At 37.9% G+C, this 15,645-nt stretch overlaps 2 protein-coding genes across 4 annotated transcripts in view; one reads left to right on the top strand and one right to left on the bottom strand.

Annotated features, from left to right (window-relative positions):
* Window positions 1–369: 369 nt before the first annotated feature.
* DECR1 (2,4-dienoyl-CoA reductase 1) lies at window positions 370–15,171 on the bottom strand. The gene is made up of 10 exons (XM_065668562.1): window positions 15,051–15,171; window positions 11,304–11,506; window positions 10,518–10,575; window positions 10,290–10,376; window positions 7,817–7,964; window positions 4,606–4,705; window positions 3,253–3,325; window positions 1,023–1,169; window positions 647–709; window positions 370–561 (listed from the first exon to the last, which is right to left on the bottom strand). The coding sequence occupies exons 1-10, from the start codon at window positions 15,126–15,128 to the stop codon at window positions 502–504; spliced, it is 1,017 nt and encodes a 338-aa protein (XP_065524634.1). The 5' UTR covers window positions 15,129–15,171; the 3' UTR covers window positions 370–501.
* The window catches only part of NBN (nibrin), a 29,724-nt gene continuing 28,745 nt past the window's right edge, over window positions 14,667–15,645 (top strand). For all 3 annotated transcript variants that reach the window (XM_065668550.1, XM_065668555.1, XM_065668549.1), the window contains exon 1: window positions 14,667–14,893. In XM_065668550.1, the coding sequence (XP_065524622.1) occupies window positions 14,818–14,893 (76 nt within the window). In that variant the 5' untranslated portion in view covers window positions 14,667–14,817. The remainder of the gene's footprint in view (window positions 14,894–15,645) is intronic.

Below are 15,645 nucleotides of genomic sequence, written 5' to 3'. Positions count from 1 at the left end.
TACATCCTGCCTCAAATGTTGTTAGCTGCAAGTTTAAGACTTTGTACTGGAGTGCGAAGATTTAAGGTTTAACTGAATGTAATTGTTAGTCTGAGAAAAAAAACTATTAAATTATGATATTCCTGAAATGCCACTGGAATTACAATATCGAGACACCTGCATACAACTGAGAAACAAACAATGCTCTGAAATATAAAAGAAACCCAACTAAAATATACAAAACTATGTTTTGTAACATAGTTACAAAAAAATGTAACTATGTCATGGCTTTACAAGACACAATCAAAACCAATAAAATTTCAATGAACAACTGTTGTTCACTATTGGCAACAGATTATAGACGGCAAAAATACACATATCCAAAACATGTCAATTTCAAAATATTTTATTGAAATTTGCATATAAAAGTTTTTGAAGGCTATTCCTTGATTGATTAATTCTAAGTATTAATGAAAAAGCAGCAGTTCATTTCCAAATATCTCCACTATACAGTTACATGCTTCAAGAGCTTTTTGTTTTTCTAATCATTGCTTCCATCATATCCCACTGCTCTCTGGTAACCTAATAAAAGAAAAAAGCATTTTACTGGAATTCCACATAACAATTATACATCTAATTTTTGTTTGAATAAGAAAGGAATTAATACCGTCTTCAAATCATTGAATTCTCCTGCCATAGAAACGTACTCTCCACCATCCATTCTTATAACCTAGAGAAAGCATAAGCAGTGTATTTAATAGTAGTTGGGTTTCTACAGCATTTCCTTGTTATGAACTATGAAAGCTGATTTTTATTGATTTGGATCAGAAAAAGACATGCTTTAAATAACATAATTAAATCACTTTTAGAAGTTCTTTTTAAAAGGCACTAACTACCATGCATTACAATTAAAAGGCTAATAATGCTTGCAAAGGATTTCAGAGTAACTGTTTCATTTCTGAAACCAGGGCTTTATAGAAAGTATCAGCAAAACTCAGACCATCATAAGGTTAACTGTGTAAACAAGATCAACCCAAACTCACTGCTCCATTAACCCAGCTTGCATAGTCACTGCAGAAATAGGCAGCAAGATTTGCAATTTCTTCTACAGTTCCCAGACGACCACATGGAATCCTCTCAATGATTTTCTTCTCAAATGAACCTGTTGGGTCAAGGCGGCTAAAAGCACCCTGAGAATTGAGAGAAATATTACTACATCAGAAATTAAAATCCAACAGATATTTGACTGCACATAAACGATATGTCAGTAAACTGTCTACACCCTCTTTGTCAGTAGGATGAAAAAGAAGAAAGTAGGAAACAAAACAATTCATCCCTCTTGCACTACACATCTACTGAGAATGATAAACTAGAATTTAACACATTTGGGACAGTCACCCACTATGAAAAACAAAAGGGGTTAATAATCTTTGTTTCCCAGTCAGCCCCAATAGACATCTGAGGGTATAAGCAAGACTCAGAATTGCTGTATAGGCAGTGGAGAGGAACAAGAGGAGAAGAGTAGCAGGAAAGCAATAGAAATAAATTATACACGACATGGAGTAAGTAAAACTGAAAAGGGAAAAAACTCAAGTTCAGTTACATTGCAGCAATGGCTAGAACTAAACCAAGTCACTAGAAGTTTTGGTATTTGAATAGTTTAGAATGGCATGGGAAATAGAAGAGGATTTTGTTCTTCCTGGTTCCTCCAGAAGGAAACAACCTCCTCACGTAAAATCAGAAATATATTAGTAATATTTTTGTTAAGCTACTGTAGTTAATGAGTTAAAGCACCCTGTAATTTTGTAATCATGGCTGTACTCATGCCACTTAAGCCTCCTATAGTCATGTTTTTAGATGCCAATTTATAAGCTTAACAGTACTGCACTTGTACACTTTTCTCTTTCCCTCTTGACTTATAACTGTTTTTTAAGACATGGATGCAGCCCCTAAGGCAGAAAGCCTTGATTTTGCAAATGCTGTTTTAAGTAAGGCTGGTCTGACTTTTTACGCTTTCAGGGCTATTTTAACTTGGAACCAGTAAGACAAATGCAGTACTTTATTAAGAACACACAGTATCTTCAGTGGGCTATACACTATTAGTTTAAATCGCATTACCAGGAGGTAGCAATACTGACCCTTAAAGCAATTAACTTGCTGAAAATTAAGAGAATCTATAAACCAAAGTAATCTTGCCACATGATACAGTGGATACCAAATGTTTATACGGATTCAAAAAGGAACAGGGCAACCTCATGGAAGAAATGAATCCATCAAGGTGATTACAACATGAAGAGATACCAAGTGTACCAAACTCCCTGGACAGAAAGGAGAAATGTCACTTAATGTTTTTCTTCTAGCCTAAAAATCCACCAGTTACAAGTCCTGGAAGACTTTTGGTCTGATACTGTAATGTTACTCCAACATTCTTACAACTCGCTGGTACTGCCACTTCACAGTCAAAAAAAGTAAAACTGAGTTGTCCAGTGTAGCATCTAATACTGACAAGAGGAAAAAAAAAAAAAAAAGAATAAAGAAAGCAAGCAACCCTGCACCCCTTCCCCCAAAACAACAGCAAAAAAATTGTGACACATTTTACAGGTAGTAGTAATACCATTATTAGCCATTACTGCTCATAATTGTAATATTTTGGCTCAATGCAAAAATGCATCTTCCTTTCTCCTCTCGCAGGACTGCTTTCTTTTTTCTTCCTGCTCCAGCTGGTCTGCATTACTTCCTTGAAACCCTCCAGTCCCCCTTTTCATTCATAACAAAGGTTCACATTTCCTTGCTGACTTAAGTTTTTCTCTTTCTAGTTTTGTGTTTTCCAACAAAACTAGTGAAATTCTGTTCTCATATACCTAAAAGAGATTCTGACATTTTGGAATTTAAGATGTTTTGTTTAAAAATTAAAGAGTTCAGGCAGAAATAGGCACTCTTACTCCACCAAGTATATAAGTTGACAAACTACATATGTACAGTTGAGAAGAATCAAATTAGGTATTTCAATATTTAATTTCTTTCAAACCCTAAAAAAGGGTTTGTTTATATTAGTGTAGTAAAGGGGCAGTAGCAGGCTTCACAAGTTCCAGAAATTCTGTTTCACAAAAGGACCGGGATGCAATGTGTTCAATATTCCAGCACAGTCTTGAATACCAAAGAAATCATACTTTAACAGTTACGGAAAAGGTTACACTATTTTAAAGTTAACTGCAAAGCATAAAGTGTATTATAAGGAATATTCAAGGCTGTGTTTCACTTCATGCTATGTACCTTTGTTTTTATTGGACCTGGTTGAATCACATTGAATCTCATGCCATATTTACCCCATTCAGCTGCAAGAGACCTAAAAATGCATTAACAGAATGCATCAATATTTTAAACACAGTACTTTAATAATGCTATTTAGAAAAAAAAAATATTTTAAACTGAATCAAATGTGTAAATACTACAGTTTTCCTGAAACAGGCATTTCTACTTGATATTAGGGTTTTATATTAACATTTCAGAGAAGAAAAAGAACACATTCACAAACAGAGGAGTATTGATTTAATAGATGCGCCATAGATAAAGCGACATGAAAGAGCAATTCTTCCCTCACAAATCATACAGATAACTTTGGCACCTAAACTCCTTGAAAAGCAACTGTTAAGCCAGCATCTCTCTCTGGTAATTTAGACTATCCCACATGGTACTCAACACAGCTCTCAGATGTTTTGAAATAACCCAAATTAGAGGTTACATTCTAAAATGGGACCAGCAGAATAACCCTGCTTTATGGCAACATTTTCTCCGCATAAGCAGTACTCCAGATAGATCTAGCTACTACAGTGAATGAATTAGCTGGGTCATAAAGTCTCTGAGAAGTACACACTTCAGTTACAGCTCTACAGACACAAATCAGGATCATCACACATTCCCTCATGTTTTTCTGGACAAAGAATTTTAGTTAATAAAAGGCTGCCGAACTGTTCAATTCCTTCTGCCGAAGTGCAGAGGAGGATCTACTCACTATTAAGGAATGCCATGTATTTAATAACAATAGAAATCCTTTTGTTTGCCGAGAAACATGGACACATCACATGATATTGTTCTGAATTAAGTATGGTCGCAGACATTAATTTAAAATAGTGAAAGGTAATAAATTTCTTTATGAAACTAGAAAGGTGAAGCAACAGTATACTCCCCCCAAATATAATCACATCTTTTCCCGAGACAAAAGAAAAGTGGAAGGCACTATAGACCTCAAACAGTTCCCCTAATAACTATCTTAAAGTGCTGGTTCGCCCACAAGAATGCAAGAGAATCTGATTATCAAAACTGCAATTGAAACTTTAGAACTTGCTATTGCCAAAAGAAGTAGTTCCACTTGCTCTTACCTTGTCCTTGTCAGAAAAATCATCCACTCATCCTTGTGATGAAAATCATCACAATAATAGCAGTTAATGCTTTCTTCTGTAAGAAGCTGTCAGCATACTGTTTTCTTGCCAGGATACTGGAGACTGGAAGTTTCTCTTATGATACAATGGAACAGGAGAACTACACCAACTAGCTTCATTTTTACAGACCAATTATCCTATGTCAAGGATGTGAAAAGCAGAACACATGTTTTGCTGTATTACTCACTTGCTCATTGCTTCTACACCAGCTTTGGCAGAGGCACTCGGCAACACAAATCCTGAACCACTCTCTGCATAAATTGTTGTAATAGCCAGAAATGCCGCTCCTGCAATTTTCAACACACATTTAAAAAACCCCCACACCACACAAACAAAAAATACATGAAAATCAAATTCTGAACTTAAAGTAAAAGCAAACTCAGTGGTGCAGAAGTTTGCAGCTCAAATGCTACGGATGACATTTCATTCTGGGCTGTAAAAAGGCACTTAAAAATCCGGTCTTGGAAGCTTTGCTTTCAAGCCCTTTTATTTCAGTTCCCTCTTTTCCATCAATGTTAAGAGCTGCTCCATGTAAGTGTAAATAGCTACTGATCAGGCTCCAAGGGCCTACACCCTCAGACTTCTTCTGATAATGAATTTACATGTGCTCATCAGACTAACTGGAGTGAAGGTCTAAGATGTTAGTGTCTTTTTAGAAGCTGCCCTAGTCTAGTAATCACTAAACCGGCAATTTGCCCCAATTTCATCAATACCTGGCTGGAAAGAGAAAAAAAAAATTAATCAACATTAACAATTAGGTTTGGCATAATCTTAAAATGACACAGTTTAGGGCTTCAGTAAAGTATATGCAGGAAAAAAAAATTCAGAAGCTTTTTCTGCAGTAGAACTTATGAGAAAGCTAACCTGCATAACTTTTTCCTATCATTATCACAACAAACTGCATTAGAAAAAGGCCACTTTCTTTTATATGTTATATTTTATAAGAGATTTAGCAAAAACATTATGGAAACTGCAACTGTTTATTTAATATTTTATGGAAGCCTGTGAATTCTATTTGTCTGATCAATGACTAGCATGAACTCACTTTTACTGGGAAATTGGAGAAGGGATGACAATTCACTGCTTACGCAACAGTAACTAAAATAGCTGTTCTACTTACTGTATTTTAAAAATAATTTAATTAGAAGAGCTACTCAAGGGATACTTCTGAAACAATATAAGTTACTGATAGAATGTATGTGACGAAGTAGAGACTTGGTTCAAATATTACAATAATGTTACACAAGAGAAACGAAAGAGAACCATAAACAAGCATGGACAGAGATGCCAGCAGATATCCAGAGACCATGGGCCCTATTTATAAAAAGTAGGGCACAGCAAGCGCAACATAGGGAAAAAACACAGAACAGCTCTGAAGTTATCTATTGTTAATTATACATTTTGCAGAATTAAACCACTGAAATTTGAAAATATGTGTTAAATAGAAGTGAGTTGGGTGAACCTAACACAGAGGGAAGAATGACAATTTACAGCTCTGAAGTTAGTACTCTCCAGTTCACATTCAATTTTTATTTCTAAAGCTTATATTAATGAAATGGACAGTATCTAACCAATTAACTCATTTTGTAAAACTTTACTGCATAAATAATGCACTTTCAAATTACAAATCCCTTTTAAATACCAGTACAAACATAAGAGCCTAAGAGCAGAGCACTTTATTTACTAAATTAGGTTTAACATAGGTCACGCTGTAGACCTACAGGACATGCCAGTGTTTTAGTAACTGTCAGATGCATAGCATCCTCACAGACTGTTGTAAAATACCTGCACGGGGTAACATCACTTCAGAAACTAAGGACTCTGCTCAGACTTAAAAAAACAAGCACATAAAAGTGAAAGGAAGGTAGAAAATGAATGGACTAATAGGTACACTTGATTTACTTACAAAAACATGTCTTAAAGAAAACCTTACATAAACAGTCTTACAGAATCCCCTAGAAAGAAGGCATGCAAACAATATCAAAAGAAATTCATGTCTTTTGGAAGCTTAGAAATGAAAGGAAGAGAGACTGGAAAGGAAGGTGAATGACTTCTGGACTTTGCCAAATTTGAGGTTGGAAGCAAGGAAAGTAGTTTTTCACTCAACAGCAGCAAAGACATAGGTGTTTTTAAAGCTGTATTCCACATTACTACAGAGAGACACTGCATGCATCAGGAAGGCCATAATGCAAACTGGTACAATAGTTTGCTATAATGATGTAAGTCAGAGTTGGGGATGGAGTTTTAATGCAGCAATATTAGCACTAGAATGATGGAAATAATTTTTTCATCTGCTGCTAAAATATATGTGGGAAATGCCTTGTCAACTGACCAAAACTGTTACGGACTTACAGAAACAACCTTAACTTCATATTGTTATAATTAAATAGTATGAACCCACTGAGCACATTCTGGAGGAGCTTTGAAGAAATTCAACTAATGCAGAGGTATTAGAAATACAATGCAGAGAAATACAAAGGGATTATTTCAGCACAGTATCTGTACCTAGAAAACAGGATTCGTAAGTGAGGGCACGCGGAAAATCATAATATACCTCACTACCTTTAAATGTTATTTAAGAATATGTAATTCTGATCAAAAAGTAAGCCCAATGTTTTTCAATTCATAATTGTAAGATAATGTAAAATGAAAACAATTATTTCTATATAATGTATGACATAACATAGAAAGCCATATATCAGTTTTCCCTCAAAGACAATCTGGTTAAGTAAACCTTCAGCTAAATAGTGTATCGAAGAACTATCATATTTTTACGGTAAAGCTAAAACATTGGATTAAACTCCTTGGTAGTCTAGAACTAGAAATTATACCTGGGAAAATAAAAGCTAATACTGATTTCAATTTTTAAATTCTTTTTTAAAGGTAGTATTCTACCTCAAAGGTAATATTCTGTAGTGTTATTAGTCAAATACCACAGCTGTGAATTTATTTAAGCATAGGACGAAAATGTGAAGTGATATCCTGACTTGCTGCTCATTTAAATAAATGCCACATGCTCAGTTGCTCAATAAAACCAACACAGATACAGAAGACTCAAGAGAAGTAATATCATATGTTTTAAACAAAGCCTTATTTGTCAAACTTTTAAACTTTTTAAAGTTTACAACTAGTACGAACTCTAAAATCAGATTTTTATATTCAATCTCATGGCTTCCACGTTCAATTTTAAGGGCAGATTCTAGAATGAAACAATTGCTAGCCGGTTTTTACGTGTGATACTTAAGTTACGGCTTTACTATAAATTAAGTTTCCTTCTAGAAATGATGTATAATGTTAAAAATTGTGTTTAAAACTCTTAAAATATATAATAAGGCAAGGAACACAAGTAATAATATTGCGTAATAGAATGTGCTTAGTTAGCATTTATCTTAAGATACCTTTCTGTACTTTAATGAGCTCCTTTCCGACTTCCAGAGTTACAAAAGCAGTACCATTAAGCACAATATCAGTTATTGTTCTCCACGCATTAGCAGAAAGCCGCTCAGAAGGGGAAATAAAGTTTCCAGCTGCATTGTTTATCACAACCTGAAACACATGAAGGAAAACCTAAGAGTTAACTAGAAATAACTTTCTCTGAGAGAAAAGCAAAGAAGAAACTTAGGTTTTCCAGCTGGAAAAGTTAAAAAAGCCCCACCAAGGGTGGGGGGCGGGGGTGGGGTGGGTAACAAGGAAGAATAATTAATCAGAAATTTTAACATCTGTAGCATGTATATATATCAGTAACAGAAAATGAAAATGAGCTTTATCTCCAAACTGCTGCAGTTACTAGTCTAGTACTGAGGAACTGCAGAGGGTGACTTAAGTCACTATTTTCCACAGAGTCTCAAGTTCACCTAACAAAACAGTTTGTCCCCACTGAGTTCCAAGGTCACGTATCATATTTACTGTAACAGATGCACAGAAATAAAAGCAAAAGAAGTTCAGGCAACCTGATGTCTAAAGTCTGGATTAGCTGACTGTTGCAAAACAGGAAGTTTAATCAGTCATGACAAAACAGAATATTATCATTTAGTGAACTGCAAGCAACTAGTACAGAACTTTTTTTTAATAGATGTATATCCATCATTTGTTGCCTCCCTACAAACAATAATTATGCACAAGATACTTTCAATATATCATTAGCTTAGCCCTTCAAGCTGCAAGTTAGATACATTTTTTCTTAAGGGGACTAAGCATCACATAAGTTTTGGTTTAAAAACTGCTTATGTGGCCAGACCTTGTGTATTTAATAACATGTGATGAAGCAATAAAACGGTGTATTACTTATGGAATGGCACAGAGATTCATGTAGGTTTGCACATAAAAGAAAGTATTTGTCCTGAAGAACTTCTGGTCTAAATTAAGATATTAGGCCTCCCTAGAGTTTGAAGGAAAAATAAAACATCTGAACACCTCAAGATACTGAGGAGGTTACTTAAATCAGTGAAGACACGACAGTGAAACTAGTGAACTAAGGACTGCGTAACACAATCTTTGAGGCATGTAGGTGCATGAATGCCAAAACAATCCATATGACAAGAGAATGACTGGATTCTAATTGGCAGTAAGACTCTTGGGGACAGAACTGTAGCTATAAGGAGTAGGATAGTGCCATTAACTTATATTTTGGAGATCTCACCTCACATGCACAATGGCAGTGATGCCCAGGCTTGCAGGATTCATAAACTTAGGTGTCATGTGTGTCACTAAGAGAAAAACTAGACAAAAAGAACTGAATATCCAATTTCCTCTGCAGTCTCTCACACAGAATATGTGAAACTAAAGAGAAATTAAACGCTTACAAAGAGTAAGTCATGGGAAGTATTTATTCAGAAAATTACTGATGTACTAAAAATATAACACATAGAAAGAAGCCTCCTTTCTTTCTGCGCACACTTAAGAACTTGAGATTGTGGTGTGCTTTAGCCAAAACCAGCAGTAACCGTTAGTCAAAATAATAAACAGAGTATCCTGTCTACAAATCAGGACAGCGAGCTGCCATATTTCATAGCATACAGCTGTGAGAAAAAGTTTCTCCACTTCTTACCACATTTTGAATTCAGTAGGTTCTATTCCATGTCTATAGGAAGCTACTGGTGAATGTAGTGTCTACAATACGTATGTCTACACATGACAGTTTTAAAAAGTTTTAAACCACACTGGCTATCCTTTACATAGATGTTAACATCCTCATCACACTATCAGCTAGCAGAATCTGAGTTATTTCCCTCATGATCAAATCAGAATTTGGTGCCTGTAATTGTTCAGACTACATCAGACCACCCTTCTCAAAGCAAGTCTGGTGTGAAGAGCTCTGTGTTTTGTGCCAAACTACTAAAAACCACGTGTTTAGCTTTACTGAGTATTTTTTCTTGATTTTATGAGAACTTAGTCTTCAAGTTGGAACCTTCTTTGTGCATTTTCATAAGCTAAGCAAGGACCAAAGATGACATTAATGATTATATCCATTTCAAATTTGTGAGACATACTGTTAATAGGCAACAAGTGTAATCTGATACCAATACAGGTAAGTCACCTTTTCAGGAGGATTATAGGGCAACTATATTCTGTTTACTTAATTCAAAGAATCACATCATAATTGTTTCACTGTTTACAAAGAAAACGTTAAGTCTTCAGAATAAGGACACCAACATTTTGTCTATTTGGCCACTAAGAATTTTAAAAATCACAGGCACGGAGTTATGAGTCTTAACTGTGAATGTTAGCCTTACCTTGAAATACTGCCACTTTCTGCTTAGTGTCTCTTTATATCCTATTAACTTCCTACCCTAGTCATTTGCTTCATACCTACTATGCAGAGTATTTTCAGTAATGCAGATTGAAGTTCTTTCCTTTCACTAGAACACTTACAGCAGGATGTCCTGCCACTTGGATTACTTCAGCAACAGCATTCTTAACTGAAACTGGATCTCTCACATCACACTGGACAGCATGAACCTAGGTAACAATGGAAAGACAGTTGTAAAACTTCAAAACTACGTCACTCATAAATTCAACATGCTCACAGAAGCACATAATGCATAAAAATCCTATAATCATTTAAAGTATAATAACATTTGCAAAACTGTAAAAATTTACCTTATTCCCTGTTTTAGAAGAAATTTCTTCTGCTGTTGCTTTCAAAACATCAAGCTTCCTAGAAACAAGTACACGACATCACCAAATGCCAATTAAATGCAATTAGAACTCAGATTAAGAAAAATCTGAGTATTATTTTTTCTGAGCAAATGAGCTAAAACTTCTAATGTGCGCATATGTGTGTGCTGCTGATTTTCCTGAAACTATGTTTGGTCACTCACTTTCTGAAACAAGATTAAATCCAAACAATTTCTCATTAGTAATATTTCAAAGCAATTCAGAAGTGACTACAGTAAAAGACTGTCAACCTAATCAAATATGATAACTTAGAAAACATCTTAAGGGAAAATCAGGGCTGGTTTTGAAGTCAAAAGAATTAAGAGGAATGGCTGTAATTCTCTATTGCAATTCAAATCTGTATCAATGACATCTGCAATAATATATTCAAAATGTTCAATAACGGCTATTCCAAATTTTTTTTCTTTTTTAGGCTTTAGCTGAATAATAGTCTAATATTCTGGGTTGTTTATTTTGCTGCCACATTTCACGGAAATGCATTTAGCTTATTTCTTCCTACTGCTGGTTACACCATTAGTCATTTGCAGATGGATCTGCAAATGTCTGGTATTTATAATATGACATAATTTAAAAGCATACTGAAATAGAGTAAACAGAATACATATATCCAGTTTCTGAAGAAAGCAGCAAGATCCATTATGAAGAAAACAGATCTATTCATCATACAGTACTAAATGAAAGCTCTAAACTACCTTCATTAATACTTACCTGCTTGCTATAACACATGTGGCACCTAAACTTGACAAAGTCGTTGTCATCCCTTTGCCAATCCCAGTACCTCCACCAGTTACAAAAGCCACTTTCCCCTGAAAGGTATTCGGTGGCAACATCACTTTCTGAAGAGGTGAAAAGAATGCAGCTTGCGGTGCACTGCTGCCTTGATGCAGCACATGCGGCCCACGGCTGAAAAACTGAAGGAAAGAAGAAGAAAAAACTTAGTTTCTTTTCCTCATTTCTGCATACAGGGCTGTTACAAGAGATTAGGTTTTCTTATGACAGTGAAGGAAATCATGACTGCCTTATTATAAAGTGAATGTAAGAATGATTCGATTGTATTACACTAAAACAGGCCTTCATGTAAGTGCTAATATCATACTAGGAGCTATTTTTAGACTTTCCAGTCCAACTACTGAAAAAAATGGTGTAATAATTTTTGTCATTTTGAAAATTAGTCTTATGTCTGTCATTCTTACCCATATACATAGAAAAACATTACCTACCAACTAATTAAGACTCCCAGCAGGATCTAGCTTTCAGATTCATGCATGTACTGGATGCATAGTTTAGTCCTAACAAATCCATGATTTTGACACTATAAGCATATATATTTACAGATTCAAAACCTTCAATAGTAGCTTCAAGGCTTTGATCTTTTATCAGTGTAGTTAATAAAACATTCTTTCTTACTGGAGAATAGGGTAGAATCAAACTCCATGAGACCTGACCCAAACGTTAGTGCTGCTGAACAAACCAATGCCACCTCTCAGACAAAACTGCTCAAGATTTGGTTACCAGGCTAAGAAAGTTGGGTCTGTTCAGCCTGGAGAAGAGAAGGCTGTGTGGAGATCTCATAGCAGCCTTCCAATATCAGAAGGGGGCCTACAAGGATGCCAGAGAGGGACTCTTCATCAGGGACTGTAGCAACAGGACAAGGGGTAATGGGTTCAAACTTAAATGGGAGATAGAGGCTGGATATAAGAAGAAATTCTTTACAGTGAGGGTGGTGAGGCCCTGGAACAGGCTGCCCAGAGAAGCTGCAAATGCTCCATCATTGGCAGTGTTCAAGGCCAGGCTGGAGAAGATCTTAAGGTCTTTTCCAGCCAAAACCATTCTATGACTCTATGACCCACATCACACTTTGTCCCAGCAGAAATACAGTATATCAGCCCTTGATGAACTGGTCCTTGCAAAAAGAAACATGGATGGTACATGTTTAAAAACATACATGAAAAGAGAAACAAATCAGTATTACATCTAGTGATCTACATCAACAAGAAAACATACCACTAATGCAATGAGAAATTTGTGATGTCATCAAGGAAGTTGTAGCAAAAATAGCCAACAGGGTATTTTTAGCATCCTAAGGCACTAAACTAACTCAAACCTTAACCTAAATACTTAATTAAATGCTTTGGGATGGCAGCACTACAGTAATAATTCCCTATTTATTTAGAATACAAAAAGTTAACTTCACCTGAAGCGACAAATTCTCCCAAACATGACAAAATTAGATTCTTTCAATTTTTGATGCGCACAAAATTAAAATACTCTAAGTTATGTTTATTTTCTCTAGTACTAATTTGTCCTTGGGCCTTTAATGTACTTGAATTAAAAAAAAAAAAAAACAAAAAAAAATAGGGAAGAAGACCAACTGGTTACTCTTGTATGGTGGTCTTAATAATAACATGAAAAAAAAGGTTATTTTAAAATAGTAAAAAATATTACAGTTTAAGAGGGGAGATTCAGGCTGAACATGAGGAAAAAACTATTGCAGTGAGGCTGGTAGAAGGCTGGCACAGGTTGTTCAGAGGTACATCCCTGGAAATACCCAAAGGCCAGGCTGGGCGTGGTTCTGGGCAACCTGATCTAGTTGAAGACCTCCCTGCTCTCTGGAGGAGGCTGCACTAGATGATCTTTTAAAGTCCCTTCCAACCCAAACTGTTCCTACGATTTTATTTGCTAAGTCACATTTTCAACACTAAAATTAAGAAACATTTTTAATGGCAGCTGAATCATCTGTACATGCCACAGCTATAACGCACAGTGATGGAGCTTTCACAGAGCTTACAGTTGGCCTGAGAAAGTGTGCATGTGAAGCTTCCTGTGTTACAACACATTTGCATATGAGTAACAGGTGAAAACAGAATAATCATGTAATTACGCCAATTTAATGGAGCTCATGTTCCAAAGACACGATAAAGCAAAAACTGAGAGTGAAGAAGAGTTGTGGACACTACATAGAACAAAATCAAGAAAGTAAAGCTCAAACTAACGCTAGAATTATCACAAATTTATCACAAATTATCACAGCATTTATATTAAGTGGGTACTTTAGGGATTCCTTCTGGAACTTGGGACTCTTCAGGTATGTGCAACGGCTTCTCAGGAGGAGAAAAATAAGCCAAAGGTGGTTCTAACACAACCAGACCAAATGGAAAATCCAAAGAATGTCATAACATTTTTCTGAAACAACAAAATTCTACAGATCAGATCTGCCCCAAATCTCTGTAAAATAGGGGTATTTTTTTTTTCCCAATTCTCCCAGTGAAAATGAAATTTGCATGTTTTCATGGAGTACCAGAACACTATTAAGCCTTCAGGAAAGGGGAGCGTGAAGATTCTCTTTAAAGTCTTTCTCTGTAGTTCCGCCACTCATCTCTCTTCAGGTGTGCAGGGAGAGAGAAGGGCTCCCTCTGCAGAGCTTCAGCTCATAGCAGAGACTGCAAATCAAGGCAGCATTTGGACTCCTTCCAGTATAAGGAGATAACCAGAGATAATCCTTACACAGTACTGAGTCACCCTGATCAAGTGGTCTGTTAGTGAGGGACACAGCCCACTTCGCTTGCTCACCACCAGAGAAACCAGGCAAGCACCTTTCCTCCTACTCAGGGGGAGGAAGCCGGCCACAGGGGAGGAAGCATGCACACGCAGCTTCTGTGACAGAATTCACTCAATTTGATCATTCCGCTCTTTAAGGTCAAGGTTTTAAATTAAACCTCAGGTGTAAACAAGTATAAAAAAGCCACTAAAGGGTTTAAGGAAAACGGGGGTGGGGGGGCTTGGGGGGGGTGGTGAGGGAGCGAAATGAAAACACCTTCACCCAGGAAGTGAATCATGAAACTATTGCAGAAAGCCCTCTCCTCTCAGCAGCACACTAAACCACCGCTGGCAAGAAGCCCCATGCCTGGGCTGAACTCAGTATAAATGGCCTCGATAAACACCCACTCACAGAAATAATCCATGTCATTGCTTGGACGGCAGCACTCAAACCACTTGACCTAAATCGTACTGCACAACTTTGCTACTGGGATCAAGGGGCGATACCAATTCTTCCACGTCCTGTACACGCCTCCCCTGGGGTGGGCAGGGGCCGTGTCCCGGGGCGCACAGGCCGCACCTCGGCGGCGGACAGGGCCAGAAGGGATCGCGCCTTGAGTTGACGAGAATCAGCAGCGTGCCCCTACCCCCGGGGCACTGCTGGGCTGCTTCCCCAGCCCCAGCAATGGAGCATTCCTCAAGCCAGGGCTGCCCCTTGAAGCCGCTTAGGCGACGGCCAGAAGGCTTTCCCCGCGGCTGCGGTAAGGAGCCCGTGAGGCGGTTGGCGGCGCTACGGAGATCCGCCCTGCCCCTCGCGGGACAAGGGCAAGCGGGCACCGCCGGGGCGGAGGTCGCGGAGCGGCGCCGGCCGCCTGCCCTCGTCCCCGGCACAGCAGATCAGAGCAGGGAGCGCCTTACCCGCGCGGTACCAGAGAAGCAGCAGGCCGCGGCACAGCCACGGACACCGCGCCACCCCTCTCGCAGCACCACCGCCATCTTCCGGGGCCGGGGACCAGGCTAGCGGTGGCCGGGCTGTGCGCCTGCTCCGTAGGCAGCGCCGCCCCGGGATTGGCGTCCCGAGCGTGCTGCCTCACTGGGTTGGGTATTTTGCGAATTATCCGCTGTTTGGAGGACTAAGTAACTTGTTATTTGTCATGTGGGACCTAACCCCAGGAATTGATATGCTCTCCAGACGTGTAGTACAGCCCCTCTCAAGGGGTTCTGCCAGTTCTTGGCATGTGTTTTGTGGGGGAAAGGGGTCATTTATTTAAGAAACACGAGAAAAGCAGCGGCACAGCAACCTACTAATTGGGATTTCAAACGGGCTAGGTAACACGGCCTGGAAGAAAGTAGATGCAGATTAGATATTGGGAAGTTCTTTACTGTGAAGGTGCTGAGGCACTGGCACAGGTTGCTCAGAGAAGTTGTGGATTCCTCATCCCGGGCAGTGTTCAAAGACCAGGTTGCATGGGGCTTAGAGCAACCTGGTTTAGCGTGAGGTGTGCCTGCCCGC

This window comes from Lathamus discolor, chromosome 2 (genome assembly GCF_037157495.1).
Source record: "Lathamus discolor isolate bLatDis1 chromosome 2, bLatDis1.hap1, whole genome shotgun sequence".
Taxonomy (NCBI): domain Eukaryota; kingdom Metazoa; phylum Chordata; class Aves; order Psittaciformes; family Psittacidae; genus Lathamus; species Lathamus discolor.
Note: the sequence above shows the minus strand (reverse complement) of the source record. Positions and strands in the feature narration are given on the sequence as shown.